At 35.5% G+C, this 17,156-nt stretch overlaps 4 protein-coding genes across 5 annotated transcripts; 1 reads left to right on the top strand and 3 right to left on the bottom strand.

Moving 5' to 3' along the window:
- Positions 1-2,412: 2,412 nt before the first annotated feature.
- Positions 2,413-7,134, bottom strand: LOC140834666 (uncharacterized). Its single transcript, XM_073199711.1, has 10 exons — positions 6,560-7,134; positions 6,314-6,451; positions 5,325-5,513; positions 4,374-4,511; positions 4,140-4,261; positions 3,893-4,025; positions 3,317-3,446; positions 3,145-3,224; positions 2,760-2,894; positions 2,413-2,651 (listed from the first exon to the last, which is right to left on the bottom strand). Exons 1-10 carry the CDS (start codon positions 7,004-7,006, stop codon positions 2,427-2,429), a joined length of 1,737 nt encoding a protein of 578 aa, XP_073055812.1. The 5' UTR covers positions 7,007-7,134; the 3' UTR covers positions 2,413-2,426.
- Positions 7,135-7,299: 165 nt separating this feature from the next.
- On the bottom strand, positions 7,300-9,436 carry LOC140834667 (probable serine/threonine-protein kinase PBL19). Its single transcript, XM_073199712.1, has 3 exons — positions 8,623-9,436; positions 8,281-8,541; positions 7,300-7,921 (listed from the first exon to the last, which is right to left on the bottom strand). The coding sequence occupies exons 1-3, from the start codon at positions 8,914-8,916 to the stop codon at positions 7,409-7,411; spliced, it is 1,068 nt and encodes a 355-aa protein (XP_073055813.1). The 5' UTR covers positions 8,917-9,436; the 3' UTR covers positions 7,300-7,408.
- A 2,089-nt stretch (positions 9,437-11,525) lies between these two features.
- On the top strand, positions 11,526-13,521 carry LOC140834665 (beta-carotene isomerase D27, chloroplastic). Its single transcript, XM_073199710.1, has 6 exons — positions 11,526-12,044; positions 12,204-12,296; positions 12,513-12,574; positions 12,659-12,765; positions 13,090-13,185; positions 13,274-13,521. The coding sequence occupies exons 1-6, from the start codon at positions 11,673-11,675 to the stop codon at positions 13,321-13,323; spliced, it is 780 nt and encodes a 259-aa protein (XP_073055811.1). The 5' UTR covers positions 11,526-11,672; the 3' UTR covers positions 13,324-13,521.
- LOC140834664 (protein CANDIDATE G-PROTEIN COUPLED RECEPTOR 7-like) lies at positions 13,274-15,872 on the bottom strand. 2 transcript variants are annotated; one of them, XM_073199709.1, is made up of 2 exons: positions 14,482-15,872; positions 13,274-13,684 (listed from the first exon to the last, which is right to left on the bottom strand). In XM_073199709.1, the coding sequence occupies exon 1, from the start codon at positions 15,829-15,831 to the stop codon at positions 14,521-14,523; it is 1,311 nt and encodes a 436-aa protein (XP_073055810.1). In that variant the 5' UTR covers positions 15,832-15,872; the 3' UTR covers positions 13,274-13,684; positions 14,482-14,520. The 2 variants fall into 2 exon arrangements, with proteins under 2 accessions (XP_073055810.1, XP_073055809.1); XM_073199708.1 differs by lacking the exon at positions 13,274-13,684 and adding an exon at positions 14,248-14,408.
- Positions 15,873-17,156: the final 1,284 nt, after the last annotated feature.

Raw genomic sequence — 17,156 nt, 5'->3', positions numbered from 1 at the left:
GATTGAGTATGCTTTACTATGTGTTGCATGTTTATATGTTGCATTATTATCTGTCATATGATGCATGGTTTATTATGCGGCATTTGCATAATCATGTTGAGCCTGATTATCTTTGAGATAGCCTGTTGAGAGGGTGCTCAGCCCTCGTTTGTTGTGGATGGTTGGACCCCGTTGGCCGACGGTGGTCAGGTCACCGGTATATCCACAGGTTTATTTTGGTATGGGAGCCACCTCCTGGTGCGAGGGCGCAGAGTGCTACATACCTTGACGTCATTTACCTGAGCAGTATTTCGATATACCCAGATCCTGGTATCCAGTTCATTTTGCATACATGCATGTCATAGTCTTGTATACTCATGCTTTCGTTGCTGAGCGTTTTATGCTCACGTCCTCGGTTTATCTCTGTTTTGGACACCCTATTCGATGGGGCAGGTCTCAGGTTGGGCGGTCCAGGAGGGAGTGGACAGGGAGCTGGCAGAGGTTGACCTGTAGTTGTTGGTATTTATTCTTGGTATTTAGTTCGATCTGGTTGTTTAAGTATTTTGTACTTACAGATTCGATTGGGTTGTATTACTGTTTTTCCGCTGTTTACCTGATTCAGTTTTAAATGTTAATTTTGCATGCTTAAGTTCTGATTAGTAGGTGATTCTGGAACGGGTCACTACAAATATACATTGATTGTAATAATTTATATCACTTCAAGAATAAAATGTAATTCCTAAATTAACTTTCTCAAATAATCCATCTTTATACTAAGTTTAAATATTTTATCCTTTTAATTTTCTTTCTACATGTTATTTTATTATTTTAATGCAATTTTGTAATTATATTTTAGTGTAATTTCTAATTAAGTAATAAATTATAGTATCACATGAAGATATAAGAAAAAAATAATTATATATGCAATAGTACAATAACATGATAAGTATATAATAATATAATAATATGAAATTTAATACTAATATATTTTATTATTTTTTAACTAAGAATTGAAAGTAAAGAATTTAATAAATTATTTATTAGAATTTATATCAATAATTATGAATTTTAATATACTAATAATATCATAAAATACGAATCTGATAGAAAAATTAAAATAGTTAGCTATAATAAGAAGTTTAAATATTTTAGTCGCACTTATAAATATATATATTTATATATATATATATATATATATATAAGACAAAGTCTTTTAGTGGAATCCTTTTTACAGAGGAAGGAGTGACGTGTGAGTGTTTTACATCCATAAAATTCCCGTGTCTTTACTATTCACAAGTTTTTACATTTCAAACTAGGTAAAAACTTGTATGAAACGGTCTCACGGGTCGTATTTGTGAGACGGATCCCTTATTTGGATCATCCATGAAAAAGTATTACTTTTTATGCTAAGAATATTACTTTTTATTTGAATATGGGTAGGGTTGACCCGTCTCACGGATTAAGATCCGTGAGACGGTCTCACATGAGACTAACTCTTCAAACTATATCTTGTTGTTTAGATTGTCAACTGGTTGAAAATATCATTAGAAATATTGAACCGTCTTTCACACTTTTCACGTGGTTAATATTTATAACCCTTTGAGAAAATCTTTCAACCGTGTAAAAATGATTGAAAACAAATTTTTAAAGCAAATTTTGAGTATTATAGGTTATATTTTATTATCAATTATTATTATTTCATTAGTTTTGATAATATTTTGACGAGTTAGTCATAAATATTTTAAATTGACAATTATTTATCCTTAGTGTTCTTCACTTATATAAATTATGATTTATGCATTTATAAAATCCATAATCTGGTTGATTTTTAGGTTATTATACCTTATACGTGGTTCTTAGATATATATATTTTCAACATTTGTTTCAGTTCAATTCATTCTATATATTATGCTAATTATAATTTATTATATAACATAAAATTAACGACTTGAATTTCAGTTTGAGAAACAATTTTGAAAGTAAAGTATATAAGTTCTTAATTAATTTATTCGTCTAATATGACAAAAAACTAAATCAATATAAATAAAAAAATGAATCAAATTATTTTTTAAAAAAATCAAATTTTAATTTTTATTAAATAATTAATATTTACGTGCATCGCACGTGCTTCTTGCTAGTATAAATAAAAGGGTTAAAGAACAATATAAAGAGTGCATATAATATCCTAATCTACAGGACACCCCAACACAAGGACGGACGCCGACAGCTGGTAAAAGTTTATCAATCACAAAAAACTAAACAAAATCTAATTCACAAAATTGACAACTTCCATATTATCTAATCGAGTTAACCCAGTATCACTTTGTGTTGCATCAAATCTATAGCTCTTCCGCCTCTTTATTTCAGGCAAATATAGGATTAGTGTTCCGGGGGTTGAAGGAGAGATCAGAAACTCTTTCTTTTTTAATCACCAATCACCATTTTGTTCAGAAGGATTGCTGGGCGTTCAATAGGACGGTTAACTTGTTCCAATCCAACACATCCAAGCTTGGATAAAAAACGGCGGCTCCCACAGCTAGTATCACACCAGTAACAGCCATGGTTTTCACACAACCACGGCCACTTGATAGCCTTCGTAATATTGTCTTACAATATTTATCTGCATCCTTGAAGAAAGCTTGGCGAGCATCATCAGTCAATGCTATTTCATTCTGTAAATTGAATCGGTTAATTCATGAGTTCAGCCCAAACATAATATCATACTCGTACATATTGCGAGGTAAGAATACAAGCAAAATCATGACAAGTATCCGACAAACCTTCTGTCTGAAACCTTTCAAAGTTTCGGTGAGTGCTTGAAGAGAAGACTGTTTAGAAGAAAAAATCTTCCACTCCTCATCAAGCTTCCTCAAGACAGTAACACTGGCCTCTATGTTTTCAACGTAAATCTTGTCCTGTCAAAAGTAATTTTATACTATCAATGACGGAGTTCCAAAGGGTGAACAAATACAGGACTACAGGACTGAATTGATTTCAAAAGGAATAGGGTCCTGAAAACCTTTTCTCGAGTAAAAGGATACCAGACATTGACAGAAATCAAACAAACTTAAATGACAAATATAACAATCAGTTTCAAGTCATTTTAGAAAAGAAACTCAAACATATACTTTTACCAAACCAGTCATATGAAACATAAAAGCTTACCCACTGCTTGTAGCAATCAAGATTCTGAGTCAAACACCAGATGAAGATGCTTGTTGCTTCCTGAGCCAGTGCTGGAATTCCTGAGGAGCATCATTTTTCAAAAGTTTTTCAGAATTCTCAAATACTTTAGAAATAATCGCATAGGTAAATATCACTTCCAGTTAAAGATTACCTTCTCCTGCCGCTTTCACAGAGAGAGTTTGTATCTGCAGCGAGGTCTGCTTCATGGCTTTGCTTCCAGGAGAACCAGTAAGAGCAACCTCTTTTAGAATGGGGTAGATTGCCTCAAATCTTTCAGTAGCCTATTATACAGAATCAGCGATAAAAATCTGAACCATCTGGAAAACAGAAGCACAAAGAGAACTTGCCAGAACTGCTTGACACCATGCAAATGTTCTCTACAATGCCTACCCATGGATTGAAATTTTGGGTTCCAGAAACAAATTTTAGACACTTATTCAGAAACGTTCTGAATGATCCTTAAAATGTTTCAAAAACTTGTTTGATACTCTGTAAAATTCAATAAACAAGCACTATTATAAATAGTATAAAGTGAAAACAAGCATCCACTAATTTTTGTCTTCAAAAGAAGAAACAAAATTAGCTTTAAATTTGTAGGTGAAAACTGAAAATATGGGTCTACAATAAATTAATCATTTTTTGGAACTACCAGACTTTTGTTTTCTTTCGCCTAGAAGAAAGAAAAGTATCAGTCATGGTCTCACGGAGGTGGAAATGTTAAACCTACCTTAACTCGTGCAGGAGAAGCAGGAAATGTTAAACGTAACAGAAGGTCCAGTGATTCCGGTGCTATCAAGCGCTCCCCTTTTCTGACAGCATTGTTCACTAATACAACGCGAGCTTTAGGTGCAGCCAGTATCCTAAGGCATGGATCAAAGGATTTATTAATTCAAAGTAAAACATTATTAACCCAAAGCACAGTTAGTATCAACTGCAGTAACTAGTAAGTGTTGAAAAGAATCAAGACATTAAACCTTTCAACTAGCTGCAAAACCAAGTCCCTACACTGTGGGTTAGACCCTGATTTTCCTCCAAGAATTGGTAAAATATGATGTGCCCATAGGTACAATCCAACAGCCAGATCTCCTTGACAGGCCTACACAAATGGGTTAAACTTTAGTATGAAATACAAATGTCAAAAGGAACAGGGATCAAGGAGTAGCTCTTATCAGAACTAATTTCAAAGAGGATAAACATGATTTACTCACCTGAACAATCATCCATATAATAAATGGAAGCTTATCTTGTCCTTGATATTTCGAATTTTGCATGAATTTTGGTAATACAGTTAGTAGTACATCAGGCTTCCGCCTTAATACCATTGCTAATACTAAAAATATGGCAACCTGCAATGTCAACATTTACTCAATTAGTATGTACCAGAAGGCTAGACGAGATGACAACGCTCAGAATCAACAATATGTTATGGTATGCTGTTACTAGGAAGTAAGCCATGCCACTGAATTGAGTGATTAAGCAGGAATACTGATTCCCAAGAAAAATCTATTAGTAACATTTCCCTTGATAAAAATACAGATCTTGTTCAAAACTGATCAGTCGGATGTACAAGCAATATTAGCTAAAAATAGGAAGGTAGTCGATAATATATGAAGTTTAACAATCTAGCAAAAAAATAAACCTTCATTTTTTATTCAGGAGGTAACACAAGGGTAATGATGTAGCTATATCTTTCTCCATGCATGTGCAACATGAGAAATATAATGCCCTTACTCATAATCATCAACAGGAATGTGCTTCAAGTAAACTTCAATATATCATAAGTCACACCAAGACAAATTTTGTTACAAAATTTGGAACGTCTCATGACAAGAGAACTCGCAGAATATTATCAAACATTATCCAAAAATTATTTAACAACAATAAATACTCCTTCGATAATACCTCCCATATTGAATAAGCATGTGCACAGTGCCAAAAAAATGAAACCTTGGATGTATTTGTTTTTGCACTAAAAGTGGTGGTTAATGATGTCACATGGTGTAACTTTTAAGTACAGATGATATTTGTAGAAGAAATTTGTCATATAAAACAATAGTTATTCAGGGAATTTCAAACAAAAGAGATCTTTACAACTGCCATTAGGAGAGAACAATTATTTTAATGCGATACGGAAAAAGGGAAAAATCAATCATACATACCTGAGACTTTGAGGATGCTGGCTGCACTCCTTTCCTTGAGCCCTTAGGCCCCAACAATTGGGTTACCAAGCCAGCGAGAATTCCGTCAAATGACCAGCACACAAAGGTCCCTAAAGCATCATAGGAGAAATGATTGATCCAGTCAATCGAGGTCTTGTAAACAGCTTCAGAAATGTAAGAAACTGGTACCTGCTTGTAAGAAATAAAATAATTAGTGGACTTAAATACCAACAAAAAACTTAAAAATGAAAAGAAATAAATTCTACAAACACTGATACCACACAGATAACATCAAGTTCTAATCCATATAACCACGAGAAATAGTGGCAGGCAGATATAATCGGATAACACAGTAAAGAAAGATCGTTGATTTTAAAACACAAAACCACCACCCAAACTTTACAATCAATATTTGACAATTTTTGGGGCATATACTCTAATTGCAGGAAGTCAAAATCTCGCAATTACAAGAGACATAACAAAACTGCATATATCACCAAAAGCATCAAAAAATACTAGAGACTCCCTCAGAGAGCATGGAAATAAATATTGATGCTCCATAAGGTGTTTCCAGATTTTCATTAAAAAATATAGCAAAGAGGGACTAGGAAGGTAAAATGTTTCAGAATATTTGTATTTTACTCCTCGCAATTCTCACCAAAGAGGGTATGGGACCATCAAGTAAGGTTTCAGAGTTGAGTAAAAACAAGTTATTGTGAGATCATGAATATAGCTTCAATTTTCAATTCAAGATTCTTGTAGTCTTGTAGTTAGTAGCAGTTTTTAATGCAAACACTTCCTTCCCCTTTGACCAATTAGTAAAAGCTGGATAAATTTGAAAAACTATCCATGAAAAAGTTTCCGAATAATGTCAATTCACCAGTACACTACCATTCCACAAACTAGCGCATGAGAAGATTTTCCTTATTTCCCTACAAATAATATTGTAATTGATATAGTCACAGAGATAACAAGAATTTCCAACTCACGTCAGCGATTTTCGCCACCGCAGATTCTCTAAACAGCTTCAGCCAAGGGAACTGTGATGTGCTGACCTCCAAAAATGCACGCCCAAAATAATCGGCAAACCTCATCAATTGTATGTCTTGCTGCCCTTCGTACGATCCCTACACATAAAACATTCCAAATGAACATTCGAAATTATCCAATTCCACAAAGAGCGAGAAGAAAATAAGACAAAAAGGAGTTAACAAAACAATAAATTAACACATTACCGAAATATCGGAAAGAAAAGCTGCAAGATCAGAATCGTCGATCTTGGCAGCGGCCTCCGCCACCGTCACCTTAGGCTTTTTAAGCTTCTTCGGCTTCTCCTTCTTATTGGCCTCCGCGGCATTATTCTCTGTCGCATTAATATCAGTATCGCTGTTATCCTCATCATCTTCATCTCCTCCGAAATTCTTCCTCGATCTCAACTGTAGCTTATCATCGTCATCGTCATCGTAAATCGAGGCAGCGGCGCGCTGTGCCTCCAATTTCCGGCGACGTTCCTCCGAGTGCTTCTCCAGGCCCTTAAAAACGCTACCTTTTTCAGGTAAAGCACCAGATCCGTTCTGTACAAACTGATTCTTCCGCTGTTTTTTGGCGTATGTGACTCTCTGCCAGTCATGATTATTCTCTTCTGCTGCTTCGGATGGGAGTGAAACTGATTTCTCTTCCATGAATACGGGGAAAATAAAAATCGGGGTAGATTGATTACCCTTTTTGAGGGAAATCGGGTGGAGAAAGGGATCGGAGAAAGAAAAGGAAGGTTTGTCGGAGAGTGGCGCAGCAACAACGTATGTCTTTGACTAAGAAATTGACCTTTTTGTTTGAGTACTATTTTTATTATTAAAAAAAATAGGAAATATTGCGTGATTTAATCGATTACCCTGATTTTCAAACTATTAAATTAATCCGAAAGTTATATTTAATAAAAAAAAAATAGAAAAATAACAGTTGTGTATTGCTGTCATGAAGATTAGAAATAGAATCGTGGTAATATATATGTATCAAAAATCAATACTAAGTTACATATGCATCATCATTTTCATCGCAAGAAAAAACTTATTTCAAGATTCTAATCAATGATCTGTAAGTTCATTTCTAGTGACTGATTCTTCTTGCATTACAACTTGATTCAAGATCTCCACCACTTGGCTCATCGCGGGCCGATCTTTCGGGTTCTTGTTGAGACAGCTATCAGCCAATTTTGCAATGGTTCTAGCAGAGTTCGGGGAATACTGATTTTGTAGTCGTTGATCCATTATCATGTCAAACCTTTTTGTATGGGGTGGAAACTGTCTCACCCATTCAATAAGCTTTTGCTCTGCCGATGGAAGGTTTCTTTCCAATGTCCGCCTTCCCGTAATTATCTCATAAACCACGACTCCAAAGCTCCATACATCACTCTTAATCGTCAGACGTCCTGTCTCTATATATTCTGGGGCTGCATAGCCGCGTGTCCCAATTGGCGCAGTGGATACATGAGAGCGGTCCCCTGTAGGGCCTTCTCTTGCAAGACCAAAGTCTGAAAGCTTGGCATTGAATTCCTCGTCCAACAGGACGTTCGAGGACTTGAAGTCCCTGTATATCACCTACATTACAAAGCACAATTATCATAAAGACAAATTTTGGACCGAGAATGCACACTGTGATTATCAAAAGGGTGATCAGAGTCAGATATATTATGGTGATGGACTGGGGCAGATCCATAAAGCCCGTCGAATGTGTAGCGCGATAACGATGAGGGGGTCATATTATTTATGGAAGACACCGGGTTGATATCATCTGATTTTATAGTGAACGAAACATATGATCAACAATATATTGGAATTCTATCCTTAGTCATCTATCTTGATTTAGTCATCTGTACCAAACAATGCTCATATGAATTTCTTAACTGGCCAGGGACGATCACCCCGTTGGCCCAAGCTCGGTCTTCCCGGATGAGTACCTGTATTTGCAAACCTTCGTGCAGATAAGCCATTCCTCGAGCTGCCCCGAGAATAATGCGTAGTCTAGTAACCCATGGTATTGTGGGCATTGCCTTGTTGAAAAGATGATCCTCCAAGCTTCTATTAGGCATATACTCGTATACTAATAATCTTTGGATTCCTCTTTCTCCATCAGAGGAACAGTATCCAAAAAGCTTTACCAGATTAGGGTGATTCAGAACTCCGAGGTATTGGATCTCTGCAATCCACTGCTTGTGGCCCTGCATCATCATATATATCTCACACATGTAGTATATTTATCAAGAACTTTGACGAGTAATGCAAATTTTGTAATTAATTACCTGCCAACCTTGTGGATCGAGTTTCTTGATGGCAACAATAGTAGTGGGTTCCCCCTCACCACTTTGCGGCTTGATCGTACCTTTGTACACAGTCCCGAAGCCACCCTCCCCGATCCTGAGCAATTTGCTGAAATTGTTGGTCGCTTCCTTCAGCTCTGGAACAGAAAATACCCTTAAATCCGCGATGCTCCGATTCGATGACGTGGACGCAGTGGATTTTCTCAACTTTGTGGCTGATTTCCGAGGCGCACCTTTGGTGTTTTCTTTGAAAAAAAAGCACAGACACTTCATCATTTTTCAAGAACTAAAAAACTAACACTTGGAAAAGAAATGAAAGCCAGAAGGGTTGTGAGAAATTGGCCGCCAGGAGACCAAATTAACTCGAACCAGAACATAAAAATGGTGTTTATTATGGTAATGGGAAAAGGGCCGGAAACCGCGAGGGGGAGAAAATAGCAGAAATTAAATTCTCATCTTTGACTGATTTGGCAAGGCAGGAATACTATCCTAATCCTAATAAATGTGAATCAAAGAAAAAAAACCAACATCGATTCAACAAAGAAATTGCTTCGAGGTGATGAAGGATCACAGTAGCAATATTGATGATTGGAAGTGGGTAAATAATGAATGAAGCAGGCAACTCAACCAATTATCTTCTGGGACAGCTTGTGAAGAGGAATCCATGATCAAGATGGTGACTCCTAACATGAGAAAACAGGCTGATGTTCGTCGTGATATTTTCTTCTTGGTCCGCGTCTTTGCTGAATTTTCCTTCTTTGCCATAAATTCACATAATTGATTTTAGAGTGGATTGGCTTATGGGATACGGCATGATAAGACGTATTTGATGAGGGATTTATTCATGTGTATATTTATTTAAAATTTTGGAAATTTCTACGTGTTATTTTTTTTTATCTTCACGATAGCATTAATCAAATAAATCACTTAGAACAAATTTTGTGTGATATACTCAAGGTAAAAACTTGTGTGAGACGGTCTCACGGATCATATTTTGTGAAACGGATCTTTATTTGGGTAATCCATGAAAAAGTATTATTTTTTATGCTAAGGGTATTACTTTTTATGGTGAATATGGGTAGAATTGACCCGTTTCACATATTGAGATCCGTAATTGAATATCTCAGTAATGTCAATCGTACTCTACCAACTCAACTGTCTTTTGAGCGTGTGATTTATTCATATTTTTATCTTGGGTAAGTTTCTTGTGAGACGGTCTTACGAATTTTTATTTGTGAGATGAGTTAACCCTACTGATATTCACAATAAAAAGTAATATCTTAGTATAAAAAGTAATATTTTTTCATGGATAACCCAAATAAGATATCTGTCTCACAAAATACGATTCGTGAAACCGTCTCACATAAATTTTTGACTTTTATCTTATATGTATATTTTTCTTTTATGTGGTTCTTTTCTTTGAACTTTTCAGAATTTTAGTTTTTTTTATGTTCTGATTCTAATGTAGCAATATATGTGCCGTCGATAGTAACATCATATCTATTAATGAAATAAAACTAATTTTTAAAAAATAAAGTTAGCAAATCATAACTTAAATTTCATAACAAACAAAAATAGGAAGCACTCTGGGAAATTTAATGCGTTTAGTATTCGATTAGATGTGTTCCAAATTCAACGAAATTTTTTTATATATATAAATTTATTTATAATTGAAAAGCATGCATGTGAATAATAACATATTTGAATAGTTCCCATGCTTGATTATTGCCTTTCAGACTTGAAATCGAAGAGGCCGCATGGGTCCACGCGGCAGGCAGATGAAAGATTCGGGCCCAACTCTTGGATAATCGTAGCAAGTAAAACCAAAAACAAAAGAAATATTAAAAAATTGACGTGTTTAACGTGGAAATCAGATGATTCTGCTGTCTGTGTGGTTGAAAGAATTGAGTAGAGATGTTGGAGGATCAGGTAGCGTATCTGTTACAGAGGTATCTGGGGAACTATGTCAGAGGACTCAACAAAGAACCCCTTAAGATCACTGTCTGGCAAGGGTTTTTTTTTTTCCTGCGTGTTGCTCGGGTTTTATTCTTGATTAAAGTGGAATACTGGGCAGTATTTTTTTCACACTCTGAAGCTTGGTTTTCCATTAAGAATGACTTCAATACTTCATCATTTTTCTAGTATTCCATGGCTCGAGGTGATGATTGTGGTGCTGCTATCTTCTTCGATAATAATGATTAATTTATAAATTTCTCTATTTATCTATTGTAAGCAAGAAATCTAAAAAACATAAAGGATATAATAAATTTACATAACTTTTTTTAAAAATGACAACTAATTTTCAAACCCAACCAAAGTAATACAATAATCATCAACAAAATAACATAAATGTTTCTGTAATTTATTAAATTGTTTTCATAAGACCTTTGAAATGAATGGGTAATTTTTATGAAGTAATTAAAATATATGATCATTCTGATCCAAATTAAAGTTAATAGGAGAGTGAATAGAAGCAATTAAAGTATGAGTTAAGAGATATTTTCTTAATTTAATTTTGAGTATGTCTCTTATGAGACGGTCACGAATATTTATTTGTGCGACATGTCAACTTTACTTATATTCACAATAAAAATAATACTTTTAGCATAAGAAATAATATTTTTTCATTAATGACCCAAATAAAATATCTGTCTCACAAAATACGATGTGTGAGAGAGTCTCACACAAATTTTTTCTTTAATTTTTACCTGAAATTTGTTAAAATGGTACAAGATCACGGATTACAAAATTTACTAACCAAATAAAAAAATATCCAAATTTTACCAAAAAAGAAAAAAAAAAAAATAGCAAAAGAAGCTGTGAATGTGGCAGTGTATACCATTTGTATTTGTAATAGAGCGAGTTCCCTTACGCGGCACCTGTATCGCCATAATTTTTCCTGATAAGTAATATGGTCCTCCAGTGTCACTGTCTCCACACGCCTCATCTTCATCTTCATCTTCGGAGGAGAAAACTTGCAAGATTCATTACCGCTCCAGTTTTCGCGGTGGGAACCAAGAAATCAATAGCTAATGGCGGTTCTTAGCTTCCAATCTGTCAATATGCCATCTGTTGGCCACTGTTGTAGTCGAAGAAACAGTCATTGCAATGGCGTCAGCATAATTCGATGTGGGATTGCGGAGGCGTCAGGGGAACCGGCTCCCATGGGGCAGAAGACTAAGTACAACGACGGGGTATTTGAGAAGGTTTTTATGACCCTGTTTGCGCGGAAGATGTCGAAATTCGCCAGAGGTGGAAGCAAGGAAACGGGGTGGTTGGATTATGATTACGATGCGTTTGTTGATGTGTCGAAGAGAGTGATGGAAGGAAGGTCGCGCCAGCAGCAGCAGCAAGTGGTGAGAGAGGTGCTTCTTTCCATGCTTCCTCCTGGTGCACCTGCCCAAGTATGCCCTTTTTGATCCTGCTTATCATGCATCCTGTTTCAGATTGATATCTAAAACCCCTCCTTTTGATACATTTGTTTTTTATGTATATAATTCTATACATGGAGTAGCCTTGAAATTGGAATATGTTGTTCTGAGTATTGTGTTTTGCTTCTGCAGTTCAGAAAATTATTTCCACCAACGAAGTGGGCGGCAGAATTCAATGCAGCCATAACAGTACCCTTCTTCCACTGGTTAGTTGGTCCCTCTGAGGTACAATTACAGGCTCAAGTACTTCATTATGCGATTTCTACGTTTTACAGGAACTGATTGGTGTTTATCATGCATAGTACCATGGCTTTTGTATCCCAATACGATATGTTATAGTCATGGTTCGATGCAGTCTGTAGTAACTAGTAAAGCAGTCAACTTAATTAATGGCTTATGCAGCTTTCTGCGTGCACTGAAATAAATAAGTGCGTTCTGTAGGTTGTGGAAGTGGAAGTTAATGGAGTGAAGCAAAAAAGTGGAGTCCATATTAAGAAATGCAGGTATTTTATTTGCTCCTTTGCTTTTGCATGAATTTGGTTGGATTCGTTTCATATATAACTAACTTGTTCCGTTCATGCATCAAGGTACCTGGAGAACAGTGGGTGTGTCGGAATGTGTGTAAACATGTGTAAAATACCTACCCAAGATTTCTTCACCAACGAGTTCGGCCTTCCACTAACCATGACTCCTAGTATGTCAATTTCATCTTTCCTTCATGTTCTGGTGGATTTGGATTTGATGATTCTGTCATATATTTAAGTTCTCCACTTAGTGCAATATAGAATGGATTGTTCCCAGAAGGTTTCGAACTTAGGATCTCTATGCTGATACCTAGCCAAGAACCATTTGTTCTTAAAGCTCAAACTAATTTGTAAGAAGTGGGCCAGTCTCAAATTTAAATACATCAAAATTTGATATAAATGACTGAATCACGATGTGAAATTCCAAAATACAAAACCCAAATGGATGTTTCTTTGTGTTTGTGCATCTATACTCAGTTTCGTTCATGGTACAGATTTTGAAGATATGAGTTGTGAGATGGTGTATGGACAAGTTCCACCGCCATTTGTGGAGGATCCAGCATCCAAACAACCTTGTCTCGTCGATTTCTGTAAGTTTACTTACACATGTTTGGTTTTAAGTATGTAGCAAACTTTTTTCTGAGATATACTAAATTTTAAACAATACTTATTCTCCAGGCTCCTTAGCGAATCCAAATTCCAGTTTCTGTCACAAACTGAAAGCATGAAAAGATGAGATATACAAGAAATATGAACTTTCTTGATGAGCTTTTGGTGGCAGTAGTTTTACCACGCCTAAATATTAGTACATACACAGTAGAGATATAATACAGTAATTGTTAATATTTTATTTCTATTTTTTTCAGTACTGTTAACTCTTTAAATATTATCTTCTCAAGTGTAGTGTGTGTATAGTGTTTCTCATACTTGCAGCAATTGTTTTTAGTTGTTAGTTTATGTTGAAACGTATTCAGTCGATATCAAACGTTTGGTGGAAAGATTTACTACGCCTGGTAACTTGATAAAATAGGTGAGAATTGGTGAAAGAAAGCTTTGAAACTCATAATTTTTCGGATATTGAGTGCATGCCTGAAAAGCAATATTTCATACAGAAACGTTATAGAGAACCAAATAAACCAGTGATAGTTAGAGAAATAACAAAAAACTGGAAACTTTTAATGCACAGTCCCAAATCAAAAAAAGTCCAAAAAGGGCTCAGATCTTATTCTTCAAATTATGCCATATTAACAGCACAAAGCCAGTTTGGGCATTGGCGTCTCAAAGATTTACAAAGAAAAAAAGGGCATCAGTGCCATCGAAGTGGATAAAGTCGGATATGGTAGTCTAGTCTGTGATGGGGCAACAGTTATGAAGATGACCAAGAAGGAAAAGATGGGGAAAAAATTACTTTAATTCAGTTTTAATCCCCACGAATTAAGCCAAGTTTTCCGGCAGTCCATAAATTTGAAGAAATAAATATCAGCATTTTTCTTGCATAAAACCAGATAATAACTTTCATCCTAGTGTCTTTTTCTCTAATCTTCAGCTTAACTGACTTTTAAAAATAAATACGATCAGTCAGTCATTCATATGTGCAACAAGAACGCATAAGAAAAAAGAGTAAATACCAAAGTTAAAGGGATGTAACCATGTTGACGGAAAAGGATAGGTCACACGTTAAAAACTTTTTATCAACTCATACAAGGGAAAGGGAAAAAGACAGTGATGAGCAACACTTGTATTAAACTGATGGGCTTTATCATCTGCTCGTCCGAGGACTTGTATAAACAACATTTAGAGGTGGTCTTGAAACCTGTGAAATTACACTACTGATTCAAGTATATGAGAGCACGTAAGAAACAAAAAGTACAAAATGTGACATCAACCTCATTCTTCTCCAAATATTCTCTCACATTATGGGCAGCTCACAACTCAAACTCATCATCCAGCTTCATTTGCTCGGCTGCAGCCTCCTCTTCCTCATCATCAATAACGAAATACGGATTGTGAGCCTCAGGCTTGAACTTGTACCCTGTGAATACATAGAACGCCAGTGTAGCCACCTCCCCTGCCACAATGCTAGTCCATAGATACTTATATGAAGTAATAGTCTCCAGTGCATAAACCACGACCCGCGTGAAGTATATGTAGCATATCACCACTATGTAATACTGCCTAAACAAAGTCAACTTCATCAAATTCACAGCAGCCTTCCCGTCTGTCCTTGCTGCCTCCCGCAAATTCTTGATGGACCAAACGATTGGGAACAGCACTGCGCAACAACATACAACGTCAACAAGCAAGAACACCTGTTTCCAGGTCACCCAATCCTGACCGTATGGGCCTGTTTCATCAATCACAACCTGCGCTATGTTTGCAACCACCTGAAGTGGGATCACGATCATGAGCACCTTCTTCTCCTTATCTTGCAAATACGGTTTCAAGAACGACCATCCGGTCCCGATCAAGACAATTAAAGTAAACAGAGTAATACCCTTCAAGAAACTGAAAATGTAAAACAGAACATCCCACCCGTGGGCAGACCCTGTGCGTTTGATATAAGATTTATCCTCAGCCTCGCATAGCAAATTCAACGCTTTCAAAACCACCACCGACAACATAAAGAAATGGATCCCAAAGACAGTCAACCTCTTCTTGTAGAGAACACTGATCCAAAACGCAGACAAAGCAAAATAGATCATGGAGAAGAGGAAATAAACCCTAGGCAAGACCGTTTTACCCGCCGAGAGATAATCACGCCTGTCGGACTTGCCGCCTTCCAGGTTGTACATTTCGGAGCGCACATTCATGGAGATTTTTAGCTGAGGAAGGCAATTAGCAAAGACAAGAGTGTACCGATCCGCATCTGATTCAGAGTAGAGAAAATTCCACACGGTGGGAATGGGATTGGGTAGCGCATCAAAGGTGAAGACTTTCTCGACTGAATCGGATCCCAGAGCACAGGTGATCTCCGCATCCTCTATTTGCTGAAGTACATGGATCCATGCGTCGCGCGTGCAGAGGAAGAATCCTAACTTGGAGAGGATGGAGGTGTCGGGATTCTGCGGGCCGGACAGAGAGAGCTTGGTGATGTTGAGCTGCAGCTGACCCCGGTGAGTGAATCCAAACTCGTCGAAGGCGATTATCGGTCGATCATCGTTCCGGATCTCCGAGTGGCGGATCTCTGCTCCGGTGAGTGAAGCGACGGAGAAGAGAATCAGGAGAAGCAGACACATGATATGGGGGTGAAGTATGGACAAGATTTTCAATTAATACTATTTATTAATTTTCAAATATTATACTTATATTAACAACATTCCATCTACATGCATGCATCATTGTAAAACTAGCCCTAGTGTTCGTCTAATAGTCATATTTTTTATCAATATTTTTTCGAAATTTATCTAAATTGTGCTTTTTACATGTTATTATTGTTAGTTCGAAAGTTTATTCGACGTGTATGGGAGGAAAGACACATATCTTTCGTCGTACAAAATTAGAAGAGCAAAAAATACACGAATATATTATTTTTATCTCTATTATAGAATTTCTTAATAGAATAGTATACATAATATAGTATAGATAATATATATAATAGATATAAAAATTTCAATTCACTATACTTTTAACAAGTTTAAATTTTGTATTATGATTGTTTACGAAAAGCTATAAGTTTCAATATTTTAAAATAAATATTCATTAAACTGTCGTAGTTTTTTGGGATTTAAAATATTTGGGTACATATTATTTGTTTTTCAATCAACTTTGAAAGCTTCCAAGAAATTGCGGAATTGTTATGACTTGTGATTTGGGTTGGAGGAGAGTAACGTTAATTTTATGTTGAAGAAACCGATGCCATTGATTTCCACGTACTTTAATTTAATAATAATAAATAAATAAATAATTTATTTTATGTTGAAGAAACCGATGCCATTTATTTCCACGTACTTTAATTTAATAATAATAAATAAATAAATAATTTGTTTAATTTTCTGGTGAGATGACATGTTTTATCCGTATCAAGTAAATCTACATTTCACATTTAATAAAATAAAATATTTGTTAAAATTAAAACTTGGATCTAACTTAACTTCAAAATTTAGTTCAAAGAAGGAGGATTGTCCATGCTCGTATATATAATTTCAAATATAATTAACAATATTAATCTATATATATATATAAAAAAATAGATTATATAATTGAGATGGAAGAATTAGACTCTGAGCTACACATGATCTTAAAAAATATAATGAATTTTATTCCTTCCTCCTATTACTCTCATTTTTAAGGGGGAAATATAATCATTCATGCACGAGAAGTCACAAATGTCGATGAAAAAACAGACCCACCAAAATTATATTTTATATGAAAAATAATTATACATCGTCATATCTTGTATTAAATTTTACTTTTACATGCTTGAACGATCATTCAATATTCATTTTATCTTTGTTTTTTCATTATGATTACGGTATAATATGTTTTAAATATCATAAATCTTAGAATAATATTTGCATAGATGGCACAATTTGAAGATAATTTACTGTCTGAAGTACAATTA

This window comes from Primulina eburnea, chromosome 6 (assembly GCF_022965805.1).
Source record: "Primulina eburnea isolate SZY01 chromosome 6, ASM2296580v1, whole genome shotgun sequence".
NCBI lineage: Eukaryota > Viridiplantae > Streptophyta > Magnoliopsida > Lamiales > Gesneriaceae > Primulina > Primulina eburnea.
Note: the sequence above shows the minus strand (reverse complement) of the source record. Positions and strands in the feature narration are given on the sequence as shown.